A 20609-nucleotide genomic window follows, 5' to 3' on the forward strand; every position below is an offset into this window, starting at 1 on the left:
GAAAATTCTCCAGTGCAATTTTAAGAAATCGGTACACTTGCCACATTAGCATGCAGCGCAAAACGCCAAAACCGTGTGTATAGGTCCAACTTTATCCTTTGTGTCACTTGGGCCCCATCGGATGGGGTCCCATAAGTTGGCGGGAATTTCTCTTTAAAATTAGGCCTCTCGGCAAGACTTTGCAAGTTGGTAAAACTTCTTATTTTGCTTCTGCTTCTTCCTTAGGGTTTAGGCTCCTCGGCCGGGATCTGCAGGTTGGCTTTGTTCTTCAGTGGTTTGACACGTAAGTAGTTTGTGACAGGGACAACTTGTAGAAGTTTACAAGTTTTTCTCAAGTGCAATAAGAATAAAGAAATACTGAAAGGAGCGCCAATGTTTGGGGCCTACAAGGTGTCGGTCTGCCTAGAAGCACTCTAGTTGCCAAGCCGTGGTTTGTTTGAAGTGTAATTCTTAGTCATAGGTTTATTCGTGAAGTTCCTTTGTGTCGTAAAGTTCAAGTAAAGTTAAACAATAAAGTCGACCGCCCTATGTTTCACTTTCCCATGGACGAGAGGGTATGGGTGGAGGCTGTAGGAGACTTGATGCCTTACGCTTGTCAAACTTGACCTTTTGGCATACGAAGCAACTGTGAACAAACTTGTCCACATCCTTTTTGAGCCTCGGCCAATAGAAGTAACACTCAATGTCACAAACTACTGACGTGTCAAGCCGTTGAAGAACGGAGCCAACTTGTAGATTCCGATCGAGAGACCTAAACCCTAAGGAGAAGCAGCAGAAGAAGTTTTACCAACTTGCAAAGTCTTTTCGATTTTTCTATTTTTAAAGAGTAGTTCCCACCAACTTATGGGACCCTGTTGGATGGGGCCCAAGTGACCTAAAGAGATCAAATAAAGTAGGCCCAACACATTCTCTCTCGGCTGTACGGACGCCTGCGATTTGTGTTGGCAGTGCTACGTGGCAGCTTGTACGGATTTCTGCATTTTGCGCTGTTGCATGCTGACGTGGGAGTTGTACGGAGTTCCATGATTAGCGCTAGGCTGCTTTTAGGAGGCTTGATGCTTTTAGAACTTGAAGCTTTTCATGTAACGGCTTTTGAGAGGCCAAGGGCCTATAAATATGTAGCGTGGGCTCTTACTCTAGCATTCTACCCGGTGGGAGAAGCAGAGCATAGCCGTAGGGATTGTACTTTTGGGTTAGTGCTCTCTTGGGGTGGAACTCCACCACTCCCCGTCTCTTGTGTCGTGCACTCTCCCTCTCTCTTTTAATTCTGTTTAGTTTTTATATGTAGTGCTTAAAGTTGTTCAGTTTGTTCTTTTCTGTTGGCACGTGGTGCCCATCTCCGTGACAGTGGTATCAGAGCTTCGGGCATGTTCTTTTCTGAAAGCATATCGGTCCTATTAAAGAGCAGACAAAGCAAAACAGTGCTTCCAAATTTTTTCAAAAGAATCTTCGTGCCTCGCAATCGGATTATCGCTCCCGTCTTCATCTCTCATCAGGCGTGCTCCCGTCTTCATCGCTCTGTCTTACAGGGCATAAGCCATAAGGAGCCCAAGACATGGCGTTCATGGATTCGGTAGAATACTTGTAGTTTCTCCTCGATGAGCTTCGCAACATTCTTTCGGGTTAGCCTCAGTAGAATCTCCCGATGGTGCAAAGTTTTTGAATTACATGTTACCCCCTCTAATGCCCCAGGTGGTATCTCCTCCTCTGGCACTAGTGTCAATGGATCTTCAGTCTATTGCGACAAATCTCGCAAACAAATTCCTATTGTGTACCACCCTCTGAATGGGCACGTGCAACAATTTGCAAGTACACGCATACGTGTAGTGGCTCAACACGGAGGGGAAGGGGAGCGCTAGAGAGAGGGAGAGGTATCGTTGGCAAAAACAATAGAGAGAGAGAGAGAGAGAGAGAGAGAGAGAGAGAGAGAGAGAGAGAGAGAGAGAGAGAGAGAGAGAGAGAGAGAGAGAGAGAGAGAGAGAGAGAGAGAGGCCTCACAGTGAATCGCTAGAGAGACAATGTGCCCAAAATGTTGGAAGCTCTGCTCATTGATACAACATGTGTAAGGTGCAGCGGAATGAATGTTGAATTTTGCTCAAGATGAGTGCGCTGAGCTGTGCTCAAGGGTTCCTTTAACTTACGGAAGGGAGAGCTTTCCGTTCTTTAATGAGAGAGTGAAATGGACAAACAAAGTGAATGGACACTGTGCGTGAAAGTGTATGAGACTGAGAGATAGAGAGAGAGAAGAGAATACGACACCAGAGATGTTGTCAAACACTCCTCAAGGGCCCCACTCTCTATGGCGAGAGCGGTCTACTTATGATTGCACAAATCTCTACAATGCTTGGACTTATCGACGATGTCGATGACGACGAGACGGGCTGAAATCTGAAAATGCTAATGCTGAAATTTGCAAATCTTCATCTGTTGAATTCTGACTCTATGTCGATGACGATGTCGATGACGACGGTACGACGACGATGCGTTGAAACGCAGATGCTGAAATCTGCGTTTTCCGGGCTGAAATTGTAAACCTTGCGGGATTTGGCCGTGCGGCGAGGAACGGCTATGGGAAGGTGAGATCTGCGATGTGCTGCAAATAAAAAACGCTAGGGCTGAAAAAGGTCTTGCTGCTGCCGGTTGCTCTGCAAATGCAAAACGCTAGGTTGATCTGCGGTTCTACTATCGCCGGGAATCTGCAAGTGCAAAAACACTGGCTGATTTGGGTTCTTGATGCAAAACGCTAGCCTCGCTGCTGTGTAGCAAAAAACGCTAGGCCTTGCTGGGGGTTCCTGCTGAGAAGGTGCCTGTTGAACCGAAGCTCCTGTTGCCTCTTTTGCCAGAAAGTGCTAGCGCTAGGTTTGCTTATATACAAACTTAGCAAAATTGCCCTATCGACTTTGCAACCTACTTTCCATCAAAAGTCACTTAAAAATAATAAGTGAAAAATGTCAAAAAATAGGGGAAATAGGTCTATGCACTATAAAAATGCTCCTGATGGATTCTGATGGTAATGCTGATGATCATGATGTGTGTAACCAGAGGATATGCTACTACTCTATAAGTGTCTGGACATGCACGGTCTGCGAATAGACTCACAAAAGTGCCATATCACTTCCTATTCTAGAATGACTTGACTGAACCGAACCCTTGTCATGCTGTAGCTTGTCCACGGACACATAGGGTTGGATGTGTCACGTGACAACATGCCATAAGTACATAGGGGGGAACCGGGGGCTTGCATATATAGGGCAATAGGCAAATTGCCTTACTGAGCATAAAACCCCACGATCCTAATAAATGGCCAAAATGCTAATGAAAGTGTAAACTCACTGAAAGTGATTTGCAACACATGTTTAGTAGCAGAAATGCAGAACACTGGGGACCACCCCACGATTTAGTAGCAAAAATGTAGAACACTGGAGACTCTGACCCTGGGTAACCCTAGGAACAAGGTGACTTGCAACACACATTTAGTAGCAGAAATGCAGAACACTGGGGACTACCCCACCATTTAGTAGCGGAAATGTAGAACATTGGAGACTTTGACCCTGGGTAACCGTAGGAAGAAGGTCCTGCCTCATGGCAGCCTATCGGGTGGGCAACACTGTGGAGTGCATTGCGAAGAGAAGGTACGTTTACCTCAAGTAGGTCTACCTCAGGTATGGCCAAGCAGAGCCACAAAATAGTCCTCTCCCTAATCTGCTTCTAGAACCGGCCTGTAGACTCGCTAGAGGGCGGTAGACTTTAGCTTTCACCCGATCTTTACACTGATAAACTTGACGACACAAAGGAACTTCACAAATAAATTTGTGACTAAAAATTACACTTCAAAGAAAACACGGCTAGGATAGCAGAGAGTGACAACGCGTTGGCCCCAAAGGTTGGCGTCCCTTTCGGCATCTCTTTATTCCAATTTCCGTTAAAATTTTGGAGAAAATTTTGTAAGTTCCTTTGAGCTGTCCCACTTTTATTGGGCTGAAAATGACCTACTTGAGCCCAATTTGAGTTCGCAGACCCAAGTCAGGTACACTAGCATCTTTGCATTTCAGCCCTTAGCCTCGCAGATCCAAGCATCGATAACAAGATCCCAGCAACATCTCATCATCTAGATCCATTGTATCAGCATTTGTGCAATCTAAAGCAAATACCTGTCTAGCGATAGAGAGGGGGGCCCTTGGAGGGGGGCTTAGGACCATTTGGTGTTAAGTCTCCTTTCTCTCTCTATCACTCACAAAACCTTCACTCACAGTATCTTTGTCTCTTCTCTCTCTAGTCTATTGCACATCTCTCATGAAGTAAAAGGAACCTTGAGTACACGCTGAGCATTCATCCCAAGTTAAATCACCATAAATTACTTCCATTTTACAATACAAGTGACAGTGAGGAGTGCCCTTGGAGGGGGGTTTTGGACCCCATCGGTGTTAATCTTCTTCTTCTTCTTCTCTCTCTCTCTCTCTCTCTCTCTCTCTCTCTCTCATAGAACCTTCACTCACAATACTCGTTCTCTCTTCTCTCTTGCACATCTCTTTCATGAAGTAAAAGGAACCTTGAGTACGCATTGAGCACTCATCCTAAGGTATTACCATAAATCAATTCCGCTGCACATTATAATAGTGTTTGAGTTGTCCAATTTTGGAGATTTCTTTATGATGGTGATTGAGATGGCCGATTCAGAGGAAGAGGGGGCTTGAAATTCAGCTGTAGTTTGGTTTACAAAAACAAAACATTCACACATGGCCATGGCTCATGAGCTGTTTCGGGCATTCGAATTTGGCCACAGGCAAGAGAAACCTCTCAAAGTGGATGGTTCAATCTTAAACATAGTACACAAGGTAATCCTTCTGTAAATTTTGTAATTGTTGTCATATACATTCAAATTTTAATTGCACTTTGATTGTAATGAAATGCAACAAAATACCGAGATATTGTTCATTAAGCTAAAACAAACTTATAACGAGTTAAAAGATCTATATCTATACGAGGATGGGATTAAGAGGTCTTATGCTTTGTTTTTGACTTAGACACCATCCTTAAAGTTGGCCTTAACGATCTTTATCAAGGTCAATGTTATATTTTCGCCTTGAAGGCCACCCTGAAGTCCTGGTTTTTGAAGAAAATCAAGGGTGGTTCTCCACTTTTGGGCCTAGCGTGCATGCATGCACCACCCAGTGACCTGCAGGGAGGGGAGTGGTGGGAAGAAAGGGAGCACTTGGCTGACTTAACAACATGGAAATGTTTCTCTGGCTGCTGATTGTGTCGGAAAGTTTTTTTTGTCCTTGTGGCAACTGTTTGTAGGCAAACAAATTTTTTAGCAGTATTCCTGTGTGGATTTTCAGGTGTTTTGCCCAAGTATTTCAGCTCTGAATGGTCGTTTGCACAGTTCCGTCTGCCTGAGGATGTGAGAACGCTCGTTGCTTTTGGAACTGATGCAAATGCTGTGACCATAGTGGGGCTAGATGGAAGGTAAGACTCGCAAGTAGGTTGCCGTATCTTGCTTTTGCTGAAGATTTAAGGCTCCATTGTCGTATTGTGTTTTTGCTGTAGATTCACAGCTATATTTTTTTTCTCAGTTTTTATAGGTGCACTTTTGATCCAATCAATGGAGGGGAAATGCAACAGCATGAGTTTACCAGATTTTTCACAGCTGACAGCTATTTCATGGCTTGATTGAAAGAGTAGCTCTTGGATGGTGTTCCATTGCAGTCCGAATGACTGCACAATCATTCAGCTTGTGTTGTATTTGGCTTGTAATATAGAAATTTTAGTGAGATTTAAGCTGTTGAGTAGGTGAGTTTTGGTAAGACCTTAGTGATGGCTTACACCCAGGACATAAAATCACAGAATGCTTGTTTGGGTGATTTCATCCTTGTTACATATACACGCTTTTCACAATCAGGGATGAAGTTTGATTGCAGTTGTCTTAGCCCTCGTTAATGAATCCTTAGCTCCCTTCACAAGCAGACATGAAGCATATTCAAGGGGGAGAGTATGGACTGTACAAAACCTTCACATTTGTTTCATGCTTTTGTTAGAATAGTCTTAAGTGGCATGTCTATGGTCATTGCTCATGAACTTTGTGGGTTTTTTAAAAAGTTGATGCTGTGTCTTGTAAGGAGGTGCGTAGTAATCAAAAGTAGTACAGTGTTCAACACGAAAGATACTTTGACAAAATCCCAGACTATTCATGAATATTGTTACGAAGATTTTTTTAACTTCCTTCCAAGTATTATTTCATCTTGACTAGCAGTCTCCCCTTTACCATTGGTTTGTAAAATTTTTTGTGGTCTTTATAGTCTAATTCTCGTTCACGATGCTACTTTGGGGGAAAAAAAGGCAGAGGTTGAGTTTTTATGTGCGCTGCACTTTGGATTGTGCGCTCTACTATTGTTAGACAGTGTGGTCCTTTTAATGCCAAACTCTGTCTGATCAAAGAAGCTCATTGGAGAAAGTGGAGGCTAATTTTCAGTGGCGACCAGTTGCAAGAAGTTGCATCAGGAGTTTGGTGAAGAAGGCAATTTCTAACAATATCATAAATGCTGCAATATTAGTCAGGGGATGGGATGCTTGACAACAGCTGACTTGATATCACTAACCACGACCAGGTCAGATGAGGTATCCATGGAGTGGGTACTGTCTAACCCTAGTAAGAATAAGTATATAGTAATTAAAACTTGTTACAACCCCCCACTGTATGAATTGGTGGAGTCTCATTTAAGGACTCAGTGTGAACAGTCCACATAACCTTCATAAAGAGAACTCGGATTGAATTGACAGCTTCCAAGCAAACCCTGTGTTCTAGCCACAGATTCTTGCTTGCTTTATCAGTGTACACGAGCCTAGAGGATAGAGCAACTTCAAGAAGCGATGAGTTTGAAGAGCAGTAACTCATATTTTTCAGCAGTACTGATCACAAACAAGACTGCAAGACTGAAGTGGCTTCAACTGTGTGCAAAGCAATCCAACACAACTCTAAAATGTAGGACGCAAACTAAGTTAAAAAAATGGTTTAATTGGATTATTTTGTAACTGACAATATGGTACAGCTGAGGCAATGGAAACAGTAGTAAGGCTGATTAGGCTTCAATCCAGGTCAAGAGTCTAAAGGAGAAGGGCCACAGAAACAATCAACCAGAGAAGGTTGATATATTAATAAAGAACATAATGGTTCATGAACAAAAGTTTCTACCCATGGACCAGATGCTTGCATATGCTAAAAGGAACCTTTGTGCTTAAAAGAATACCACACCTACATGTTTAACATATGAAAAAGAAAATTGGACCAGTTAGATGCTCTACACAAGAACAGGAATATGAGAGACATGGTTAGAGCTGCATTTTATGTTGATCGAGTTTGCATATTACAGCTAGATTGGTCTTGAAGTGCGTGTTGTGGATAAAGACATCCATCTAAGCATAATGAGGCTTATGACCAGTATATAGAAAACTTAGCACAAGGTGTGACAATAGAGTGCAAGGATGTTTTGTGTTCACCTTAAGAAGTGAGGGTATGCTATTATTACAGATTGGTCTAATAGCAAGAATTAGTAAGACAGAAATGTCTTTTGGTAGACCAAGTTATGAAGCTCAACTACCGTATGGTCAAAGTAGTCTCAAAAATGTATGAGCAGAAAATCACTTGGTTAGCAATTACTTGGGAGAAATTCAAGGGTAATCCTTGATTCTGTGCAATTTCACCAAAGGATCATGAAATGCATCTTCTTTCAACCTCTATATCATGCAAGTCCAGAACTTGTCAAGGTAGGGATGAACTCCAACGCTAGGAGGGCAAAATCAAGCACTCTAGGTTGCATAGGACATAATTTCGCAAGACGTGTTATCGAAGTACTCATTAGAAGCTTTTTAAGAAGATATAAATGAATTAAAGGACATGCTACAACAATCAAAGGATCATATGTGCCGTCTTAATGAAGCTGACCAATGATTTGCTACATACACCATACACAATAAAATCATGAGAAGCTCATGGTGATTGAGACTAGAATACAATCAAATGGATGAGCTATTGTTTGAAGATAGCCTCATAAATCAAATGCCTTGAGAAGATGGATGGATAGCCATATCATCATTCTCTTATTGATCCACATTGCCTAAAGGAAATGTTGCTTCTATGGTAAAGATATGAAGTTATATATTATGTCTCCTTATGAATAGGAAATGTTGATAGACAAGATAGAGCAACTTGATTAGAGGCCTATAGAAGCATTACCCATAAGTAAGTCGAGATGGAGAAAGGCGAAGCATTAAAGGAGGAATCCTAGATGGTTCAAGTAGAGGCAGAGGCTAAGTCTATAGGAGAAGGAAATCTCAACTCAAAAGGCTAGAGGCAAATTAGGAGGCTACTAGGTTCATTTGTAAGAAAAAGAGGGTGGACAGGACCAGGAAAAGGCAAGCCGAAGGAGAGTTAAACTTTCCACATGGTAGCATTAGAAGGATGTCCACATCCTTCCACAAGCTTGCAACTCTTGGAAGATGCTACTAGGTTCATTTCTAAGAAGATTGGTTGGTGTGAGGACATGGAAGAGGCAACCTAAGGGGAGTTGATTTTTGAGATGGTAGCTTAGAAGGATGTGCACATCCTTCAAAGATTAAGAAGAACCTCTTGTGTATGTCTACCTATTGTGCAAGATCTTAGCTTTGTGATACTATTGTGACACCCGACACTTTGTTTTGTGGGCTATATAAGCTCAATGCTTACAAAAAATATTTGGAAGATGCAACATGCACAGGTTTTTATTCAAAGGCTATTTCAAATATGAAACTCGGCATGCACATTTTGGTCCATCTGAATTTTTGTCACTTTGCTACGTTTGCAAAACTTGACATGATTGCTTGGTTGCTTCTTCTTGAGGCACCATCAAAACATGTATGTGAAGATTGTATTTTGGAAAAATAAAGAACTCTAAGTTCCCTAAGAATGGTTCTCTTTGGGCTACTCGCAAAACAACTTTTCCATAGGGCCATTTCTAGTCTAATGCGTATTCCATATGTTTAATTTTTACATGACTTTTATTTATGATTACTCTAAGCATGCATGGTTACATGTGCTTAACAAAAAGTCCAAAGTGTTTATGTGCTTCAAACTATTTTTCTTTTGGCTGAAAATGTATAGGGTTCTTTTGTGAGCACCCTCCATTCTGACTAAAAGAGAGCATATGTCTAAAGAGTTCAATGCATTTTTGTCGAGTCATGGGGAAAACACCAATGTAAAATGTCGTATACCCCTCAGCAAAATGGTATTGTTGAGGGAAAAAATAGGTCACTTATGGAGATGGCACAATGTATGGACAAAAGTCAAGCTTTGCTACATGCATTTTGGCTTGATTTTTTCAGGTGTCCTAAGTTTGTACTAAACATATCTCTCACTAAATCATTATAGTCTACCACTCCGTATGAGGCTTGGCAGGGCAAGAAGCCATCTAATGGTCTTGTGTGTCTTTGGTTGCTTGGTTTATGCTATGGTGCCTAAGGAACAATGTAGAAAATTGGATGATAAAGCTAGGCCAAAGAGCAAAGATTACAGGTTTTATCATTCACAAACAAAGAGTATCTTGATTAGTCTAGATGTTGTTTCTATGAAATATGCAGTTCGAGCATGTACCAAGCAGACGTATGTGAGCTAACGAAATCTATATGGTATGTTGTTGACTTTGTATAAATGTGGTAGAATGAATGTAAGTCCTAATGAGACAAATGTACAACTAATGTAGGCTTTAATGACATCATAGATTAGCTGACATTATAGATCATCTAATTTTTTGATGTAGATGTACAAGTTGTAATTGATGAGGATAGGGCTAAACCTATGGTAGGCTATAGGTATGCCAAAACGACTACTGTAAAACTTGTGTCGTAGTAAATTGGGTGTCATTCAGGTTTTCAATACGCCTCTTTTGCATCAAATTGATTTTCTTGGGCTACTATTAGTATGCATGATGAGGGAGAGCCTTTGGCATTCGATGAAGCACAAATATTAAAAAAGGAATGCAGTTTGAGTTATTATGAAGAATGGTACATGGTCTTTGTGTGACGTGCCTCTTTGCATAAAGGCAATTGCTAATGAGTGGGTTTACAAGCTAAAACATAAGCTTGATGCTAATGTTAACCAGTTTAAATGATCAAGGTTAGACTTGTGGCGAAAGATGATCTCAAGAGAAGGACATTGATTTTAGATTTTTGCATCCAAGTGCCATATGATACTATTTGTGCATAGGCAACTCATAATGAATGGAATGTACATTAGTTGGGAATGAAGCGTGCATTTTTTAATGGTGATTTGCATGAGGAAGTGTATGTAGTATAGCCCTGTGGTTTTGTTAGACAAGGGTAGGAAAACAAGGTGTGCAAGCTTGAGAAGGCTTTGCATGGTTTGTCTAGGGATAACCCTAGCCATGGATGTCACCTCTACTCTCTCCATGATATGACCCATGAGCATGCCACATGGTACATGATCCATAGGGCATGGGGCTCACATTCACCCTCCTTTTCTCCATTTATGCATGTCTAGCATTGAAGAAGGCTCACATGGGCTATATATATCATGCACTGCATGACCCTTTACTACTTGCTATGACTATATAAGCCTCCCTTTGTATTCAATTTATTTACCAATCCTATTTTACTTTGCATGTTTGTTTGCCTATTGGGTTTTATTATTAACTAAATTAGTGGTTATCATTAGCTTAATTCCTAATGAATGACACTAACGTGGATCCACGTTAGCGCACTAGGTACACCGTACTATCATGTGGTATGAGAGGTCGTGATAGACCTTTCACTTAGGTGTGAACTATAACCTACACATATCTTATGAGAATTCCACGCGCGCTGTGATCTATATCCTCTAAACTCTAAGAAATATAATTATCTAGATCCTGAAAGGTGCCACCCTTCCTGTCCTTCCTTTTAGATTTACCCCTCCGCTTGCATGGCAACAATATAACATGCAATTGGCTGTAAATACGTGGGGGGTGTGAGTAGGACATAAGCTCCATTACGTTTGAGCTTATGAAGGCCACATTACTCTTCTAATACTAGTCTTGATAATGGAAATAATTTCAATTATTATCTTAATGTCCATCACCTCTATATCCATCGACATTTGACAATGCATTCTTGCATAGCCATATACATGGCTTCTAATTGAGGTCAGCAGGGGATGTGTTGAGGTGATTAGACTAGTTGGTCCCGTTGTAGGTGCTGTATTCCAAGTTTTTGATCTTTGAGAGTGTACTCTTGGGGCAGCATACAAAAATTCTTATAATTCATGCAAACAATAACACAAGATGATTAGCATATGTGCATCTTTTGATGAGTTTGTGTGAAGGGTCACTAAACTTTTGCCCTGCATAATGATTGATCAAATGCAAAATTGCTCTATAGTTGGGAAGAGCAAAAGCCAAAGTTACCCTCATTCGGGCAAGGTAAGGCCTCCTACAATTTTCATCCTGATCTAGAAACGGAAATCGAAGGAAAGCACCAAAAGCAAGCAGTAATTAATAATCATATACATATTTATAATACAATACCTGCTTTTTACACAGTAGTAGCTACCAAAACATCAAAGGATTTTATAATCTAAAAAAAAAACCTTGTGCATTTTAAAAAGTGGATCAGGGCGCGCGGAGTACATAAACGAAACTCTACAAAACTACTGGTGCGCCGTGATCCACTTTCAATACTTTCTATGAATTTTGTTAGGTTCAATGTTAAATTTCCTTTCACATTTTGTAGCACAATTCCTAGGCACAACCAAACTATTCACCAAATACACGTAAAGAGATTGCCTTTCCCTTTCCCAGGACTAAACATTGCTCTTGGAATAGAGATTCAGGGTTGGGACCGTTGCTCCTGGTCTTCATGCTTTTGATTCCTGCACCTTGAAGGAGGTAGTGGCCTTTTTAACTCTCTCTCTCTCTCTCTCTCTCTCTCTCTCTCTCTCTCTATGTGTGTGTATTTGCTTCAACAAATGATTGCACAAAAGTTTGTCGTTTTCTCTCCTCGTTGTTCTAGGAACGGACGGAGGTAGTAGGTCTCCCCTTTACTAAGTTACTCTCTCTCTCTCTCTCTCTCTTCTTTTCATACAATAATAGACATTATCGTTAGCGTTATTCACGAAGCACGCCGAATTAATATTTTACATGTGTTAGCAAAACATGCAATAAATGGCTTGTACGACCATAGTAAATTTTTCTACAACCGAAAAATATGGGTACTATTATGGTAACAAATGCACACTTGATTCATGATGATATATATATATATATATATATATATAGAGAGAGAGAGAGAGAGAGAGAGAGAGAGAGAGAGAGAGAGACCTAACCAAAGAGAATTGCATCATCCGAAACGACCTCTGCAACCAAGGCGCACAACTGATATTGCCGAAGACACGGAGTGAAGAGCTACTAAGGTCAAACGAACTCCTTCAAGCATTTTCAACCCATTGAAAGCAGCACTTAGAGGAATCCGCCTCGTATATTCATTTCAAACGGCTTTTATCCACCAAGAGAGGTATTATGACCTGACTAGCTTGTTGTTTAAAACTCTGCAAGAATTTAGACATAATGATCATGTAAGCTAAACTAGTTTAGATTAGAATGGTATGGAAGATAGACATATAGACACAGAGAAATAGTTGCAGGAGATAAGACATTTGAAATAAAGAATTTCAGTAGATCATGGCACGCTACAGTCAAAATAATCCTTTGAAAAGCCCTGACGCGCGCTGTGATCCACAATATCAAAAGCTTGTACAACGATATATTGTAAAAGCTTTTATTTGGTAATTTACTTTGTATTTGATACTTCCCAGAGTGTTTATTGATGTAGAAGAGAGAGAGAGAGAGAGAGAGAGAGAGAGAGAGAGAGAGAGAGAGAGAGAGAGAGAGAGAGAGAGAGAGAGAGAACACCAATATTGGAACACGGCGCGCGGTAGGCTATGATCATTTCTTAGGTTTGAGCCCGCGCAACGTAATCCACACACACACACACACACACACACACACACACACACACACACACACACACAGAGAGAGAGAGAGAGAGAGAGAGAGAGAGAGAGAGAGAGAGAGAGAGAGAGAGAGAGAGAGATCCCTTGCATTTTTCTCTTACAGTGGAATGGCAAGAACAAAGGAAACAACAAGGAAGGTAGGGAAAGGACCAGAGCTTGTAAAGAAAGCATGTGGAACGTCCGCTAGTAAGAAGAAAAGACCAGGTAAACCAATGAAAATATTGAAGGGACGAAGAATGAAGAATATTCAGATAAACATGGGTTTTTTCAAAGAGATAAAAAAAGCTCAGAAATGTATCGATCTTTGTGTCCTTAAACTTCCTTTTCAAAGAGAAGTAAAGCAAATTTGCGACGAAACATGTGCTGGTAGAATGAGATGGAAGGCTGTTGCCCTGCTCTGTCTTCAAGAAGCAGCATCGGATTTTTTACTAGAGTACTTTAATGATATCACCATTGTCGCTGCTCATGCTCACCGGGTCACAATAATGGACAAGGACAATGAGACGCTCAAGAGAGTACGTTGGAGATACGATAAGTTCCTCATCCCTAATGAGTTTATTGACCCTAAAATGAAGGATATATTGCTAATACCACCAGGCCGATGGGAGCATGGGGTTAAGATTCATGAGGTTACTCAAGAGGTGAACACCAGAGCGAGAGTTGAGCAAGAAGAAAGACGTTGCCTGGAAGCAGAGAAATTAAAGCAGATAGAGACTGCTGCTGCTGATGAAGGGACACAAAGGACAAATTATGGGCTAGTTACTATAGACTTAAATGAAACAAACAACGATATTTTACATTCCATGGAAGAAGGACTGTTTGCAACCATTTCCCTTGCTGATGGTACTCGACAATTAGCTCTGGATGCTGTTGATACTGGGATTTTGATAGATCCCAATGCACAAATTATAGAATCTATTGTTTATTTATGCCTAAAGTAAGTGCCCTTCTCTACCTTTAAGATCCTTTACTTTTGTATTTGGTTACTAATTAAATCCTTGTTATTGATTGTAGCTTATTAAAGAGCCAACTCCCTCAACAAACCCATATTGAAATACATGTTTTAAATCCACAGTTGTCTGTGCTACTCCGTAAAAAAAAACACCCCTCATGGAACATTGGAGAGATGGTTTGTTGTCCACTATCCAATGCTTCGGGTCACAACTCTGGTGTTTCCATACGAATCAAATAATCATTGGAGCCTTGTATGCATTGAACTGGACAAACAAGTGGTATAGACTATCAACTCCATACGAGGAACACATTCAGAGATAAAACTGTGAGTGTTGATATAACCTTGAGTGTTTATTTGGGCTATGGATGATGACCTCAATATTGTTAATAACAAATAACTTTCACTGTCATAGATGTGTAAAAGATTACTTCACGTCTATGGAAGGCTTTATGGAAATCAAGAACTCTACAAGGCAACCTTTAAAGTTGTCAAAGTGCCTAATCAAAAAAACCTAAATTCTTGTGGTTGGAAATGTCTTCTCCACGCAGAGTACATACTACATAGTTTTTTTGCTTTGAATCCATTTATGTCTAAGGTATTTCCGTGCTATAGTTTGGACCAACTTGGTGCTCTTATTAATTGAAGTATTGACCACAAGTTAACCTAATTTTGCAGAATGCTGTGGAAAATTTTACTTTGGAATATTTACAAAGGTACCGCGCATCAATTATTCAACATCTACTATCTATTTCAACTCCTAGAGTTTTAGATGCAGAAGACAATTTTATCGACGACCATATAATAACTTTAACAATGAACGATGATGAGGAAGTCATGCTAGTTTCCACCACTGGAAACCAAATCCCTAAAACTGACCCAATATTAGAGTAATAGGCACCGGTTTGCTTTGCAGTTGGAGCAGCTGAAACGGAAGTTGAAGTTGATCAATGTGAAGTAGACCAAGCTCTTGAAAATGCTGATGTAAAATGCTCTTTAAAGCCGAGGAATGCAACAGAGGGTCTAGGCCAAGTAGAGGAGGATAAGGGATTGGTACTACTCCGTGCATGTTTTTGTACATCTGTTCAAGACATTGCCATTCTGTGTCACACCTACTATGTTTTGTAGCAAGAATGTCATGCATGAAGCACTAAAACTGGTATTTGGAGATAATTGGGGAATGGTTGAGGGAGTGCACCAAGGAGATAAATACAAGTGTAAGGTGGGTGCTTCAGGTATAGGGATACGATATTTGAAAGTGCGCACCACTTTGTATTTACATTTTCACCATGAGCGTTTGATGTGTAAGAGTGGAAAGTGGATACCCTTACAATCTAGTGTTGCTAATCATTGTGACATTTGACATGCCCGTTACTTTGTCAAATGGTGTTTCTACGATTGTGAAAGTTAGTGAACACTACACTCACCAACATATGGGAACACTTGATTTTCTTGGGCTACAAAGAAATCAAAGATGCTTACTTTCGTCTTAATTGGCAAAAGGTCAGTTTAGTTTGTTGTTTACATGTGCCAATTGTTAGTCTTATTAAAAGCATTTTTGTTGTTTGAGATTGGTAGGCGAATGGAGGCAGCCATGAAAGTGCAAGAGGAGTGGAGGGTTGGCGGCGCACTGTCTTTAAGTTGATCTGATAGATCAATGTAACCAGCTCTATTGCCACATTGTAAAGCCTTCTGTTTAATGGAAATTCAAAACTTTTTTGTCATTATAGTATCACCTTCGTTGATTAAGTTTTTTAGATTTTGTTTGGGTGTTTGTGTGCACACCGATGTGTGTTTGTATGTATATCAAAGAGCTTTGGGATGATGTCTTTTTCTGCAGCCGGGGGGGTGTATATAAAGTGGAGGGGGCTTCTTATTTTTCTGTCAACACTTGAGAGAGACAGAAAGAAGACACACACACACACACACACACACACACACACACAGAGAGAGAGAGAGAGAGAGAGAGAGAGAGAGAGAGAGAGAGAGAGAGAGAGAGAGAGAGAGAGAGAGAGAGAGAGAGAGCCATGGAAGCACATGCTAGCGCATCCTCCTCCCATGCAGCAGCAATGTTGGAAGAGACACACACCCCCCTTTTGCGGTTTCTTCTTTTCTTAGAGGACACCAAATATGTTGGACGCAGTGATCTTCACGGCTTCTTTAGCTGCACAATGGACTTACAAAAAAGCATGCAACTCCACAATGACACTTTTCACGACATCATAGAGTATATGCATGTGCATATACTCAAGTATGCTGTGAGCTTTGAAGACAACGCCATGTTGTGGTTGCCATGTGGTGTGCTTCACTACATCCACAAGGGTGACATATCATTTTAAAAGAGATTAGCTTACTTTGAAGCGATTGCAAAAGAGGTGAACCACTTTGGTCAAGTGACAAAGGAAGTTGCAGACTCCTTCAAGAAGCGCAAAATTGGGCAATCTTTCTTGTCCAATATTGCCACTCTCTTCTTCCTCGTCAATGAGGAGCCCTCCTTGGAGGAGATGGAGATCCTGCATTTGGTAGTGGGTGGGGTGCTGGCAGATCGTAAAGATCCCAAGGCCACACCTTAGGTGTCCAAAGTGAGCGAAGACTGCAAGCTGCCCAATATCCCCATGGCTAAGAAGAAGCAGTTGTAGCAAGGGAGCAGATTGCTGGCACCTCCGAGGTGCCCGACCCTGTTGTGATTTCCAAAGTGGAGATTAGCCGTCTCAGCAACATAATTATAAAAGATGAGGAGTAATTAGTCTTACATGATCTTGAAAAGGCTTTTGGTGTTCGACTAGATGAGTGTCTTAGCCTCATATGCACCAAGATGGAGTTCCCCCTTGATCCTACACTAGAAGCTCTAGATGACAAGCTGCTTCCATTGGGGGACTCTGTTGCTGACACAATTGCGCTAGTGACAACGTATATTCTTGTTGCAGAGCAGAGCAAAGTCATGGACGAGGAGTTCGTTTCCACACAAGCCAAAGTTGTTGCCAAACAAACTCCTATCCTCCCTGATTTGCCTGGTTCATAGAGCCCCCGCAAGGTTGATGAGAGCAAATCCTCTATCAACCTTGAAGCCACACCAACAATGGATGATGAGGATAAGAAACAAGAGGTAATACTAAGCATCTTCTATGTTGATAATTTAGTTACAATTTTGCGGGATGTTTTGGACATGGAACTTTGGGCTAGCCGGAAGGGGGGAGAGCGCACGGTGTTTGGGCCTCAAGCTGCCCTAGCACACTACACCGGCAAACTACAAATTCAAGATGTGTGCATCATTCACGGATTTCTCCTCGAATGGCCATTTTGTTTTGTGGGTGCTTAAGGCCGCAAGTAAACTCCTATGTTTGGTCACCATCCCTCAAACAACCCATGTAATTATTCTTGTGAAAAAATCACTGTCAATCGCCACTTTTGGCACTGGCTTCTGCGACAAGGTCATGACACGCATAGCTCTTTGTCAAGCCCTGGGGGTTGACAGTGCCCAAGCTATAGATGCTTCTGTACGGACATCCATTCTACCCAACACTATAGAACGTCGTAGAGAGGTTGCGAAGCATCTCCTGTCAAAAGATTGTTAAGCTAGATGTACAAGCTTTTAAATGAAAATTATCTCTCTTCTCCATGATCTTTGCAAAGTTCAATTTATTGTTTTGTTCATGTTCAGTGACAAGGCAAACTGTTTGAAAGTTGATTTTGTACATTGAAAAAAATTTGTCCAAAAAATTGCATATAATACCTTTTTGGTACTAGTTGTGCCTTGAAACTGACATTTCATGCAATTTTCAATGTGTCCACAAGGAAACGAGATTTGACCCTATAAGACTGCTGTCTGGCCAATTCTCGCTGTCTTGTGGACAATAAAAAATTTTCAAGCTGTGCAAGTTTTTGGCAAATACAAAGCAAAATATTTACCTAATGGACAATTTTAAGCCAAACAAAAAAATTATTTAGCTTTGGTTGCCAGTTGATTTGCCTTTTGTACAGCTGATTAGCATCTCACCTTCAACCATTTAACAAAATAAATGTAGACAAATAGACAATAAAATTGGACAAAAAGAGACGGATTGTATTTGTCGCAAAGTGAAAATACATTGAGTTCTCAAGAAAACTTGAATCTAGTACAAGGATTCCAAAGTAGATTGATTCCAACTCAACAGTTAGTTATTACAAAAAAAGGTTTTGACATCAAAGGTATCAGTTCTGCCTTAGGTGACGTGCAAGTTGCATGTCCTTGTCCATGATTGTTACACGCTTGGCATGGAAAACATATAAGAATGTGTCTTCAAAGAGACTGACCAAATAACCCTCTGCAGCCTCCTGGATTGATTGGAGGGCAATTGCAAACATCTGAAGCTTTATGCTGTAGCTTTGTAGCACTTCTTTACGTGTCTGTGCAAAAGGTGCTTTCCTAATAAGCAGGTCTGCTGTCTTCTGGTAATGCCGGATCAGCAAACGCTTGACAAAACCAGACGTTTTTTGAGGTTGGTGTGTGGGGCCCTCTGAGCTCCTTGTGACTTTGCTCTTTGTGGCTTCTTGTAGAATTTTGACTTTCGACGGTGCTTGGGAGGTGGCTGGGGGGCATCTTCATTTGGATCATAATCCTCATCTTCACTGCTACGCTCATCATTGAGCTAGCTCTTCAGGTTGTTGATTTGCACACATCTTCTGCTTTCTGTGTGCCTCAATAGCCTCGGGATTCTTCTTTGCAGTTTGTTTTGTTCTTGCCATCGTGAAAGTGCGTTTGGGGGCCTTTGTAGAGCTTGTGGTGTTCGATGAGGGAAGGAGTGTTATGTGTTTGAGAATGGGGGGGTTTTTACCTCTTTATATAGGGTAGCCATATAAGGGCGGGTTCACATGGTGGAAAAGAGCCGCTAAAAGCACGAGAAAATAATGTTCTGAATTTAAAAACCACATGAAATTAGAGAACTATTCAAACACATAGAGCGAAATGTACACTTCTAAAATTTCATAAACAATCCAACAATTCAAACGCTTGATCCAAAAAAAGAGGGCATCCAAATGTAGTAGATTTTTCATTTTCTTGAGATTCTAAATACAACTACTACCGCCTGACCCAAACTTTTCCAACCCTAGTCCTTGATGCTCGCCACACTGCATGCCATGCTGGACCTTGTGAGGATCTCCAATGTTCTGAGGAACAAACATGGGTGAGTCAATGGGTTTCTTTTGCCAAGCGCGATGACCTTGCACGTTCAATCGACACTTTGCGTCCAAAGGTGGCGCGATAAAACTAGTTGAACATTTCTTGAAGATAGCATGAGCGCACTAAACCTCCTCCATGTCTTGTATTCTTGAAGTAGACACCCTTGGCATGATAGTGTGACTTCTCCATACCTTGCGTGCTCCAAAGATCGAATGAAGCATACATGTTTATAAAGTATGCACCATGGGCATAGAGGATGTGCTACCAAAAAGCCACAACACATTGATGATCAAAACTAAAGCATAGTACAGACCAAGTCGGAATAGCAAGCACGCACCATATAGTATGCAATGTTTGATTCACCTCATGCAATGACGACTGCCTTTGTGAACTCTACCACCAAATTTTGGAATTCTTGTCATTGCTCACTAGTTGTGCTTGCAAGTCGTAGCATCTTCATCATCTTGTCGAATACCGCCCAAACATGTTGTTGGCTAAGCACAACACATGCATTGCTATCATTGTCCATTGTATACTTGCAGAGATTCTTCCACAACTCCCATCCACCTTCAGATGTTGATGTTCCAACAACATCACCCCTTTCCTTGGACCAAACCCTCTTCAAAAAATGCCTTGCCTTTAGTCCACTCATGGACGCTGGTTGGGCCACTTCTTGAGTGCTTGCATTGTTCTTCTATGCAAAAATGGAGGTGTTGGTCCCATGACAACCTATTGAATTTAAGAGCCCTTCCATTTTTGAGATAGCATCAAATGACCTCTCCGCAGGCTTCATTGTAAAGGCATAATCAATATGAAGTTTTAATAAACGTTCAAAGATGCACATAAAAGCATGAAGTGTGAAAAAATGCACATTCTTGAGAGGGAAGTTAATTATAGGGCTCCATTCACTGCCTTTTGCGGCACGATTGGGCTCCTCTAGCATAGGACATCGTAGAACCGAATCCCACACACGTGTAATTTGTGAATTATCTTCCTGTGTTTCATTGACCATTGCGATCTTGCGTGCATTCCGCTTATAGCCCTTAATGCAAAATGGACAATCGGATACAAAGCTCCTGCCCCTTGTTTACACCCTAGAATGCACTTGATTGTTTTCAAATTGCCACCTAAGTGCCAGTCAATTTCAAACTCCCCTATGCCATCTACTTGGAGTTTTTCCCCAACTAGCTGTGCCTTAATGACATCTGTTATCCATGGAATACGTTCAAAAATCCAAGTCAACACTCCATGGGTCTCCTTGGGATCCTCAATAGCACCAAGCCACCAAATTTCTTTCTTCGACTGCACACTAAAATATGGTGCACAATCCTTGTTCATAGCTGTACGTTTTGCATGAAATAATGCCTCGTTCATGAGAGTAATAATTATCCTTTCTAATCTTCGTTTCTTCACAATCTGCTATGGATGGGAGGTTTGTAATGTCGCTTAGCTCCATGGCAAGG

At 41.1% G+C, this 20609-nt stretch overlaps 1 protein-coding gene across 2 annotated transcripts in view; it reads left to right on the forward strand.

The window, feature by feature from the left end:
- LOC147424657 (autophagy-related protein 18d-like) overlaps positions 1 to 6071 on the forward strand; it is a 34020-nt gene extending 27949 nt beyond the window's left edge. The window contains exons 3-4 of one of the 2 annotated variants that reach the window (XR_015186343.1): positions 5384 to 5466; positions 5574 to 6071. Coding sequence is in view for 1 of the 2 variants with exons in the window: in XM_086499511.1 (XP_086355637.1) it covers positions 5340 to 5466; positions 5574 to 5670 (224 nt within the window). In the remaining variant the exon portion in view is untranslated. Of the gene's footprint in view, positions 1 to 5339; positions 5467 to 5573 lie in introns of both variants that reach the window. The other variant, XM_086499511.1, reaches the window with a different exon arrangement.
- The last annotated feature ends 14538 nt before the right edge of the window (positions 6072 to 20609 follow it).

This window comes from Adiantum capillus-veneris, chromosome 25 (assembly GCF_014529385.1).
Source record: "Adiantum capillus-veneris isolate H3 chromosome 25, ASM1452938v2, whole genome shotgun sequence".
Classification (NCBI taxonomy): domain Eukaryota; kingdom Viridiplantae; phylum Streptophyta; class Polypodiopsida; order Polypodiales; family Pteridaceae; genus Adiantum; species Adiantum capillus-veneris.